We start from the raw sequence: 12554 nt of genomic DNA, 5'->3' as shown, positions 1-12554 counted from the left end.
ACAACAAATCCTGTTTTCTGGACTTTGACAGATGTTCTACTGAACACGGGGGAAGAATAGCTTACTCTCACTAATTTAAATATTTTTGGACACACACACACACTAAAAAAAATAATAATATATTGCTCTCTCTCTTTACAGCTTAATATCTGTCCTATCCCTGCAGACTTTGTAATTGTAAATACTACCCTTTCAGAGAAAAGGCAGTGTTCACATTACTACCTAGGTTCACCTCTAGTGGCAGTAACTTAGACGGGCACTAGAGGTGCTTCCTGTCTCAGTGCTGCACAGTGTGCAGCACCTACATTCACCGTTTCCAAGCTCTGCATTAAGGCGCTGAGCGCTCCCCATTGAGATGTATTGATGTTATTCATCTTTAGAGTATGAGGAGATGCGGATTGGCGCTGCGCACCTTTTGGAATGCATGCGCAAAAGTCTCCCAATGCTTTCCCGTGGAAAAGCATGGGATTGGCTGAGATCATTAAGACTGATGATCTCAGCCACAGAGGAGGAGCCAGCCACAGCGAGACCTATGTGGGAAAAATCTCAAACAGTCACATATAACTAGGATCTTGCTAAGGCTTAGGAAATGTACTATGGCAACTTGTAACCAGGGGAACGTTAACATGCAACATAAGAGATTCATCACGTAACACTCAAAAATAGCACTTTTACATTAACTCTGCAGATTACCAAGCACGGCCTGTTTGAGTAGTGATCAGAAAGCCAAGCTGCATCTGTGTATGTACTACACTTACCATAATGCTCAGCCAGCCTAAAAGCTGATTTGAGCATCATGGGAAACGCACTTGACAAACACATAGAGTACCAAAGATGGCTTCCAATGTGCTGAGCATGGTTGATCCAACTCTGAAATGCGATTTTTTATTTTAAATAAGTATTCTTATAATGCATTTCCCTGGGGATCAGCACTTACAACTTTCAAAGATATCAACTGCTCGTAACAATTCCAGAGCACGTAGGACCGACAGCAGATCCCCAACACGGGCATTTTTGTTGATCCATGTCCAGGTGACCGCTTCTGTACGACTCCGAGACGCCTGTTGCTCCAGCAAACGCAGCTCGGTCTGGTCAGGAATGATCATCGAGGCTGAAAGTCAAACAAAATGGAATTAGTAAATGGGAGCATGGTATTGTTAACAGGAATGTAAACCGAGAAAATACACTAATAAATAACTATATAGGCTCAGGATATACACCGTTTGTAAAGTTACACATAATCCATTATTCCTATCCCAGAAACAATAGAAACAGTTGGTCAGTGCACCAATTGTAGAACCTATTTATGTTTCAAGGTTGCAGTTTCTATTACTGCCAAGTTCAATTCATCCGGTCATCCTAAGTGACATTAATCTTGTTGACAGACCACCCCAAGCACCAAAACCCCTACTGCTCCCCGGCTTCACTTCCCGAGACCCAAAACCCGAATCTTTCTTTCTGAGCTTAGTCAGATGATGCAGGGCTTAGCTTTAGAGACTTAATTGAAGCTTTCTGACAGGGCCTGGCAGACTTCAGGTAAGCAGTCAGGAGGACTGGTTGTCTACAAAACACTTGGATGAGGCCATTTTCAGTCTGGGATGCAAAATAAAACCTATACGTTGAACCGTCAGCCTCACAGTCTAACATATAGATTAAAAACCATTTTATGCGAAGATCACTCCTGCCTCTTTAAAGAAAGTCTACAAAGCGGTGGTACGTGCATACACTGGGGTTTGGATATCTCTCTGTAGCATTCTACAGAAAGCATGGATCCAAATCCAGAACTGTGGCAGTATGTCAAATAAAATAATAACCTTTATCTATAGGTTTGCTACCCACCTAGCTAGGCCAACACATAGATAAAGACAGGTACCGTAATTATAATGGGACTATGCTATTTTGCATGATTGGGTACCCGACCCGTTTGCCGAATGAAAGAAAAGCTGGTCCGAAAAAAGCCCTGGAACCTAGAACCAAATAGCAGCACTGCACCCAGGTAATGAGGCGCAAAATGTAAACACTGCCGTGTCTCAGAATGACGCCAGGGGACTGGCCACAGGCCACTAGTAGTACTTTTTGTTGCAGTTCTGCAAAGTTACCTGGCAAATGGCACACATGCGCCCTAGCACCCTTATGCTTCCCTATGGAGAAGCACTGATTTGGTGGGGATCATCAGTAATGATGACCTGTGCAGGGTAGGACTGGCCGCCACTGTGAGACCGGCGCGCAAGGGATTTAAGGTAAGTAAACCTATATATTTAATAGTTAAGGGGGGGCAATAATTATATTGTTTGTATTCATTACGTTAAGGGTGTCCCTTTTAAGAGTCTGTTCCAGTAGAACTCTATTTCCCGAAGGTTTTTGTTAAAGTATTTTGCCAAGATCGAGTACCTGTGATAGGAGCCCTCAACCACACCTAAATAATTCCACTGGATTACCAAGCCTCAGTGCACACAGAATGTTCGATTCACAAAAACCTGGCCATCGTCCAATCAAACTTGTACATTCTTTCCACTGACACGAGAACGGTGGTCAGATTAAAAGGGAATAATCTGGTCTGTGATTCAGGTTAAATAAGAGTATGAAAAATATATATAAAGTTATAATATACATTCACACACACACACATTCATAACATTTGCTATGTAGGCTTGGATTAACAGGTTATGGACTATTGTCCAATCCTCTATATCTGCCCATATCTCATACCGTGTTACAAACATTTTGGTAATCATAGATTAGTAGATGCATGGAATAACCTTCCGGCCGCAGTCTTGTTTTAAGCAGAATAACATTGTTTATGTAATGGAACACAAACATGTATTCCCGACCCTATAGTGTTAAAAACACCATCTAGCCCCCCCCCCTAACCTCCCACTGCGCACAAATATAGTAAAATCTTACCTCTATTCCAGTCTGCTGCTGCTGGCTCTGCCCCTGATCTGCGTGCTTGGCTGACAACATCAGAAGTGTTGTGCGAAGCCAATCACAATGCTTTCTCATACGAAAACATTGGATGAGTTGTCAAGATGGCAGAGCCAGTACATGCCAAACACAGCCCTGGCCAATCAACATCTCCACGCAGATGCAGCTCTATGAGGAAAGTTCAGTGTCTGCATGCAGAGGGTGGAGACACTTAATGTCAGTCACACTGTGCAACACTGCCCCAGGAAGCAGCTCTAGTAGCCATCTTTAGGATGCAATGTAAACACTGCATTTTCTTTGAAGGGAATGATTATACTCACCAGAAGAAATACAGTAAGCTGTAGTTGTTCTGGTGACTATAGTGTCCTTTTAAATCTGACTTATTTTTTTTCTCCCCAGTGCACGACTGGTATAACTGTACCAAAATATAAAATTGATCTTATAGCCATTCTTTCGGATTTTACCCAGAGCACAAGCGGTTATCTCGCTCCCAGTGGTTTATGTTGGCCGAGCTCAGTTAACAGAATTACGCAGGAAGTCAATTAACAATCAGATAGTGAAGCTATGTCAGTAAGAAAACAGACAATGCTAAAGAAGTCAACTTCATTTAAACAATAACTTTACTTTCAAAGTTCAAAAGGAACCTAATTAAGACAAAAACAAAACAAAACAAAAAAATACACACAAACCGTTATAGATGCAGAACAACAATAACAGCAAATGTGATAGTACACTTTGGGGCCTACACATATTGAAAACAATGATGGGTTCTAGATGAGGATATAATTAGGTAGGCACACCTGTGACAGGTAACGGCATGACTTGGCCTTAGATCATGTATTGTACTGGACATGACGTGTCCGGGATACATGATGTTCACTAGACCAGGTAAGGTTAACACACGACACTGCAGGCCACTGCCTTGCCGTGAACTACAGAAAATCCCGAAATTCAGGAGATAGGATAACATTTAAACATAACCCTTAGGAGGGAACAATAACCTAGCTGATGATCAATGGAGCTTTTGTTCTTGGGGAATGCATGAAACAAGCAGAGGATTCAGACAATGCCATACAGTTCCCAGACAGGACCGTGTTCCTGCAGATTCAATTTCACAGGAGCCATAATGTTGAAATAATAATGGCCATTATAAACATGGTTTAAAACAAAAATAAAAAAAAGTAATTATCAAGATGGTATGTACCCTTTTTTTTTTTAAGGAATGAGGAGCTACTGATTGGCTTAGAGAATCAGCTGACCACCTTAGCCAATCAGTGGCGCGCCTGTCTGGCGGCACTCCGAACTTCCTGAAAGTCAATTTTAGAAGCTGGATGCTGCTGGGGGAATTGGAGATCCAGTGCTTGAGACAACCTTTGGGGTTAAACTGTTCGAGAACGATTTAACCCCTTCAAATAAGAAAGCATCCAGGGACCTCCTGGCACCATAACAACTTTATTTTGAATAAGTTGTTATAGTGCCCAGAGTGTTCTTTTAATAGGGTAAAGTGCCACACTGGAGTGAGATGCAGAAGGGACTGCACTCTTGGAAGGTGCAGACTGCAAGTTCCACAACTGAACCACCAGGGATTAATGAAGATTCACACCCTCCTTCAAGGCCAAACATATTAAAAGCAAGCCACAGATACACAGCTAACATCATAGTCTGGATAAGTCATTCAACATATACTGAAAAGCTGCACTGGCCACCTGGAGTTAAAAATATTCGCTAAATATTCTGTGCCCACTCTCTGTTACTGCTCAGGGTGATAGGAGTGTTGGCAGTGTAAGAGGTCTGTTCGCATTTGGGCACTCCAGACATTACTCTGTTGTACACCTGTATAAAAAATGCCTGACAGATAAAATTCCCTAAGCATACAATACATGGTATATAAAGTAAGTAAGGCAGGAATAGCCAAAATGGCAACCCATTAACTCCATTATTTAACTTAAAAATAAATAAATGTATTATCCCCATTAAAACAGCGCTGCTGACTATGTGGGTACTATAAAAATAATAAAGTTCCCTTTGGGTATGTTATTTACATACCAATAAACACACACTCCCACACAGTTCCGATCTCGAGTGTAATTTTGCATACAACAGCATGCCTTTATCTGGCCCATTACTCACATGGGAATCTGGGTTTCCCTGAGCAGAATACACGGACCCCGCCTCCATAAAACACGCAGTTCTGATGGGCGCTAACAACGCTGACTGTGTGGGCGGTTCTATTTATATCTATATACACATCAACGTTGAGAGGGAAATAGGGAAACGATTAAACAAGGAACCTTGCAATAGAATAACTTACAGGGATTTCATAATACTGGGCTTAAAAAACAGCCCGGGGAAAAACAGAAATAAGATAAAAAAATACAATTTAGTTATTTATAAAATATATTTTACATTGAGATTTCTCTCGTTTTCAAGTATGTCCTGGGTCCACAAAACATTGCAAAAATACAATATACAAAATATAAATATACACATACACAAATATATAAATACATAACAGTAAATCAATATATTCAACATTGACAGGTGCATTCTATGCTGAGGTATATTGCCATAGAGCTCTCTGTGTCCCTGAGGTTATTCCATAATTGCGGTGCTCAGTAGGAAAAGGAGGATCGAGACACTTTATTTTTGTATTGCGGTATGCTAAATATCGTGCTAGTACTGGATCTGAGGATATAGGAGGTCGGAACAGCCGGGGAGAGCTTTCTACTCAGGTAGGGCGGTAGCTTCCCAGAAATGCTCTTAAACACTAGGCTAGAGGGATGAAGAGTGCGTCGGGATTCTAGCGACAGCCAGTTTAGCTCTTTTAACATGTCACAGTGGTGGGTAAAGTCATTACATTCTAATACAAAGCGGCAGAACAAATTATAAAACTTATTAAGTTTAGTAAGGTGGGTTTGCGGTGCGGGTGCATACACTACATCCCTATAATCAATGACCGGCATTAGCATTTGTTGCACTATCCATTTCCTTACTGTAGGGCTTAGGCAGGATTTGTTTCTGTACAGGGCACCTAGTTTGGGGTTAAGTTTTGAAAAGATTTTGTCAATGTGAAGGCCAAGGGATAGATTGGGGTCTAGCAACATACCTAGATATTTAAAAGAACAGACTGCTGTCAAAGTATATAGAGAGTTACTACATCATTATTATTACGGAGCACAAAGAACATATTCAAATAATACAACCGATTCAGAAATAGTAAAGAGCTCTGATCACAAAAGCTTACAATCATATAGGAAAACCTGTGAGAAATGGTTTTTTCTCCCCCCCCCCCCCCCTCCCTCTTTCCCCACTCAAGTATTGTAGGAACTTGAAACCAATCTGAGGTAATTAAAAGACCACCCCACCCCCACATAATCATGTATTAATACATTTCTGACGCCATTTTAGGACATTAAAAGCCATTTTCTTTTTAGCTGCCAAAAAGCCATGTACCGTGTGACTGTTAATGTCACACTGTGAAAGCAGCCACATCGATTGCACGAGGCGGGGGATCAAAAAACACGATGTGTTGCGATGCATACATTTTTTAAAATAAACTATTATGCGACCAACAATCCAACAGATAGCTATGACTAAACTACAGGTATAACAGTCACAAAAAGCATCAACCCTGCAATCAAACTCCCAAGACTCTTGGGCAGCAGGAATGGCTATAGAATTACTCAGCCCAAATGTATTGACAAAAGAAAAAAAAAACACCTCTTTTTGTATTGTTTATGTGATTGGGCTAATGAGTACAATAACCAAAATTGCTGCCGCCCAAGAATAGTTCTTTGTTATGTTGTTACAGGACGGTCTCCTCCAAAAAGGAGAAACACGATTAAGGCCGTGATGCCTAAAACGTGGTCGTGTTTTTATTGTGTACCGTGCCATATGTGGCTTCAATAAAGGAAACGTTTTATTTCAACACTATCATGTAATGCCCGTACCTCCCTTTTGGTGTACACCAGGGGTGCCAAAAAGGTAGATCGACAGATGTTGTAGAACTACAACTCCCATTATCCTTTGCAGGCCTTTAAATGATTTAGAATGACAAAGCATCATGGAAGCTGTAGTTTTACATCTGGGGGATCTACCTTTTTGGGGCCCCCTGGTGTACATTGTATAACCACGTTGACTGCCCTGCAGGGATATGGAGCTCCACGAATTATGTGGGAAATATTGATCACGACTTCCGAGTGCAGCACTCTACTGTTGGCCAACTACAGGACTGTCGTCCACCTCATGTGTGCCCTATTAAATGGTTACTATAACCCTTTAAAAAAAAAAAAAAAAAATGTAATGTATAAGGTCCTACTATGTATGTCACAGAATATGTACAAACAGCAATTGCCGATTTGGATTTTTAAACAAACTTAAAACTGGATTGTCTAATTGGTGACTTCAGCCTACTACATTTATTTTTTTTTTTTAACAAACTGCAAATTACCGTAATTGCGAGTATAACAATTTTAATGAGATAAGGCACTGTAAAATAGCCGATAACCGACTGGAGTGGTTTAAACATTACTGTATAATACAATGTATTGATAGATGTTTAATAGTATTGCTGGGCCATTTTGTTTGATTTTATAATCCGTAAAATATCAGAAAAGAGGTGTGTGTTTTTTTTTTACACTTTTGGGGGTTATTCACAACACCAAAAACATCTAACAAGGGAATTTGCATATTTCAGGTTAAAATTCATAGATTGTAAAAAAAAAAAAAAAAATCACGTTTGGCTATTTTTGTCCATAAATTTACAACTGCATCCTCAGTCCTTCAAAATGTCTTGTGTAGTAGAGGTAAAAAAAAAAAATGTGGCTTGAGATTTCCCCAATGTCCTTCTAACACATAATTACAGTGTAGTGACACAATGAAAAGAAAAAAAAAAATAGGTGCAAAAGGAACAATAAATAGGAAGTGCATTGAAACACGGCCAAAAACACTCACATACATGTTCAACTTTATTCAAATAAAAATTCTTAGAACTGAAAGGATGCTGATAATTTAAATAAAATAAATAAATCTCAAATACCACAGACCTAATGTTATCCTGCCCCAAAACCTCTCTGGCACAACTGTCACCCCTTGCGAACACCTCTCCATAACACCGGCATGCTGGCTTCGTTTTCAACTAATTTTTTTTAATTATTTTATTTTATTTTTTAATGACTTGGTCACTTTAAATAGGCTTCCCATAATTTTTAGATATTATTTATTTTAAAATCGCTTTTATTTTATTTTAGCCTTGCCCCCAGAAACGAAACTCCCCCCATTCCCCTATGCTTTTTAAATTTTATTTCTATCTCTACACAATGCTGGATCACAACACTGGGTGCCGCCATCTTTGTTTTTCCCCCAATGATGTTTGCATCATGACTACTCTGCCCTTTCGTGGGCGTGTACATTTAACCTCTTGGGACACATCAATGTGCATCACCCTCTCTCTCCATTACTGTAATAATAATTTGGGGATTCATTTTGCCGGTCTAACATTTGACCCAAACCACATGTGTTAGTTGAGCAAACCCATGTCGTTCAGGTGAAATGCAATCCTTAACATATTTTTATTCAACACATTATTTTTAGCTATATAATATTGTTTACATAACATTATCCGATTAAAAATGGTACAGAATTTTAGTAACCGTATCTTCATTCTCGTACACCAATTTTTTTTCCCCTTATTGCAGGTTAGTGGAATTTTCAACGCCTGTATATGTCAGAATAAAATGGAGCGGGGGGGGGGGGGATTCCCAATCAGGAGTGACTACATAGGTCATAATGACCTTTAGAGAGAAAATTCCCAAAGCATTTCTAAGTATTTTAATATCATCTGATTCATGTCTAATATTTTACTTTCAAATAATATCTGTATATAAACACACATTACAGTTAATTTAGTGTTTTTTTTTTTGGTGTTAAAAAAATAATATATATATATGCGAGAGTACAACACTGCCGTAGCCAACAAGGACCTATATCATGAACATGGCGTGGCTGTGGACAGCCAGAGGTAATCAAAACTCACCTCCTCTGCACCTTGCGACCACCAGCCCCCACAAGGTCAATTTTCGGGGCCTTTGCGAAACATGCAATATATCTCAAATGGCACCTTGTGAGATGATTCCTAGGGATACAGCAAAACTTGGGGCTTCCCTCACTTCTGGGAGTATGGTTGACACTCATGTTGCTGATCATTGGGGGAACTGCAGGTGTCCTAGGGGTGCCTCTAGCCCTCTCAATATATCATGCTAACTATTCACCCCAAGGGAGGGTTAGAAGGTACAGGTTCCTTCACTAAACCATACCCAACTTCAAGAGTTACTCCAAGCACCATGACCACTTCAGGAATTTGAAATAAACATGGTGCCTGGAGTCTGTATGCGCAGATAGATATTAAGCCCTCTGCTGTAACTCCACCTACAGCAGCGTCTTAGGGGTGTCATCAGCCAGCATGGAACTAGAGTTTCGAACTAGTTAATGTCAATTGTGTGCAACTTTCGTAGTACAGAATGTCAATCATTGGCTGAGAGCAATCAGCTGACGCTCTCAGCCAATGAATGTTGACTGCACGGCTCTGCAAAAGCCAGAATCTCGACACTGGGCCCCCGGGAAGCATCACACCAGGGGCCCAGGTATGAAAGCAAACCGTTGCTAAATGGTTTGCCATACTACCAGGGAACCAGACCAGGAAACTCCTGGTGTCATAACCAGAACAACAGGATGCAAAGCTTAGAGTAACTATTAACAATAATCTCACTGCACATGAGATGAAGAAAGAGCAGACTAATCAATGGGCTTGTCCAGATAAAGGGTTTTTTTGGAAAAACACCATAATATTTTGAGAGAAATACATTTTTGTCGCCCGCTGGGAGTAGGAAACTTGCCTCGGTAATTTCTCTGCAATGTCCCCTTTTCTCTATTTTGCAAGTTCTAACGGAACCTTGAACAACCTCCTCTAGAGACTATACCAGCGAATTTATAGTGACTACGTTCCACAAGAACCTGCAGTTACAGTGACTACGTTCCACAAGAACCTGCAGTTACAGTGACTACGTTCCACAAGAACCTGCAGTTACAGTGACTACGTTCCACAAGAACCTGCAGTTACAGTGACTACGTTCCACAAGAACCTGCAGTTACAGTGACTACGTTCCACAAGAACCTGCAGTTACAGTGACTACGTTCCACAAGAACCTGCAGTTACAGTGGCTACGTTCCACAAGAACCTGCAGTTACAGTGACTACGTTCCACAAGAACCTGCAGTTACAGTGACTACGTTCCACAAGAACCTGCAGTTACAGTGACTACGTTCCACAAGAACCTGCAGTTACAGTGACTACGTTCCACAAGAACCTGCAGTTACAGTGACTACGTTCTACAAGAACCTGCAGTTACAGTGACTACGTTCCACAAGAACCTGCAGTTACAGTGACTACGTTCCACAAGAACCTGCAGTTACAGTGACTACGTTCCACAAGAACCTGCAGTTACAGTGACTACGCTCCACAAGAACCTGCAGTTACAGTGACTACGTTCCACAAGAGCCTGCAGTTACAGTGACTACGTTCCACAAGAACCTGCAGTTACAGTGACTACGTTCCACAAGAACCTGCAGTTACAGTGACTACGTTCCACAAGAACCTGCAGTTACAGTGACTACGTTCCACAAGAACCTGCAGTTACAGTGACTACGTTCCACAAGAACCTGCAGTTACAGTGACTACGTTCCACAAGAACCTGCAGTTACAGTGACTACGTTCCACAAGAACCTGCAGTTACAGTGACTACGTTCCACAAGAACCTGCAGTTACAGTGACTACGTTCCACAAGAACCTGCAGTTACAGTGACTAAGTACTACAAGAGCCTGTATACCTGGGTCAATCACCAGCATTCACCAACTGCTGAGTAACTACAAAGCCAATTCATGGTCTCCCATTAAAAATAAATGAATATGGAGTTCCCTTTAAAGAAATCGATGGGAGCACATAACATGTGCTTTATCACCAAAACAGCTGCCAGTCACCTGAATGCGATAATGTGGCAACTGGTGTAATAAGAACTACACTCATTACAGCCATTATGGCAGAAGGAATGAATTATCGTCTCTATTTATGGCCTATTTACAAGCTTTTACAATTATACTGGGATTTCCTCCAAGCCAGATACTGTGCCTTTTGCATTCTGACAGTGTCTAGAACAGGGGAAGGCAACTCCAGATGTTGTGGACTACATCTCCCATAATGCTCTTACACCCGGTGAGATGCAGTCCACAACATCCGGAGTGCTGAAGGTTGCCTACCCCTACCTCTGTCTAGAATATGCCTTTTAACACTGGTGACTAAACAGAAAAGTATTTTGCCTCGGTTTTTACTGACAGTCTCTCGTTTGTATAGTCATCGCCCAAACAATTAACGCTTGTAATCTTTAAAAAAAAAAAAAAAAAAAAAAAAGTAATTATAATGTGGAAGCCTGCTGGAGAAGTAATTACATGATTACAAATTAAACATACTTTGTTATTAATTTCCTCTAAAGTTGTGGTCTCTGAGGCCTAATGTGTAAAATAAATAGGCGTTATACACAATCAATAGGTTATACGCTGCGCCAGAAACCACTTAAGGAGAACAGTCGCGTCCCAAGATTTAAAGGCACACTGTAGTTACCCAGACTACGTCAGCACATTGAAGAGGTCTGAGTGCAGTGTCCCTTTTGGCGATAGTGCCAGGAATATGCTTTGTAATCCTGGCACTTATAGTAGTACCCCTTTAATATTATCCTCTTTATTTAACAAATCTGTATGGCAAAAGTGAAAATATTCACTAAACTGAGATTTCCAAGTGAATTTCAGATTTAAGGCCAGATTAGTCAAACTGACAGCACAGCTGACAGAATTTTTCAAGTTTGGCTACTTTGACCTTAAATTTAAAATTCTCTTTATTGATTAACTCTGTAAAAGTAAAAAAATGTGAAGTGAACCTGAGAGACCTGCAATGCTTCAGTGTCCCACAGAGATTAAAATATCATAAAAGGAACACTCCATTATAAATGAATAACTTTGTTTAGATCGCTGGAGTTAATTAAGACTATTTAGATTCCCAGCGACCCCCTCCCCCCTCCCAGTGACTAGCAGCCCACTGTAGTGGTTATGAAGCCAGGAATACCCTGGCCTGGTTTCTCGGTAATGGAGCAAATCGTTTACGGTTATGGTGTTCCCTCTTACTTGGGTCACTGCTGGGCTCTGAGGCTCACAGGCGAACCAGTGACGTGCTCCTGGCTTCTGCAGAGCTACAAAATCAGTGATGATCAACATTCACTGGCTGAGAGCATCAGCTTACCATGCTCAGCCAATGAATGACATTCTGTGCAACTAACGTCAAGTTCTAAGCGGGATGATGATGATGATAGTCTTATGACGCTACCAAAGGTGGAGATACACCCCCGGCAGCTAAGGGGTTAACCTCTGTATCTGCTTGGAATCATTGAAGTGCTCATGGTGCTTGGAGTAACCCTTCAAACCATTCCTGCAGTCGAGTACGAGGAAGAGAACCTCACGGACAAAAGCGTTCTAAAAGCGCTAAGCAATCTTGAAAGAGAGTAATGTCAGGAGACGTTTTAGTAGTT

At 40.9% G+C, this 12554-nt stretch overlaps 1 protein-coding gene across 1 annotated transcript in view; it reads right to left on the bottom strand.

Annotated features, from left to right (window-relative positions):
- The window catches only part of IRAK1 (interleukin 1 receptor associated kinase 1), an 82258-nt gene that overhangs the window by 39827 nt on the left and 29877 nt on the right, over positions 1-12554 (bottom strand). Inside the window, exon 2 of the mRNA XM_063432687.1 lies at positions 938-1111. Within this exon, the coding sequence (XP_063288757.1) occupies positions 938-1111 (174 nt within the window). The remainder of the gene's footprint in view (positions 1-937; positions 1112-12554) is intronic.

The sequence above is a fragment of the Pelobates fuscus genome, chromosome 9 (genome assembly GCF_036172605.1).
Source record: "Pelobates fuscus isolate aPelFus1 chromosome 9, aPelFus1.pri, whole genome shotgun sequence".
Classification (NCBI taxonomy): domain Eukaryota; kingdom Metazoa; phylum Chordata; class Amphibia; order Anura; family Pelobatidae; genus Pelobates; species Pelobates fuscus.
Note: the sequence above shows the minus strand (reverse complement) of the source record. Positions and strands in the feature narration are given on the sequence as shown.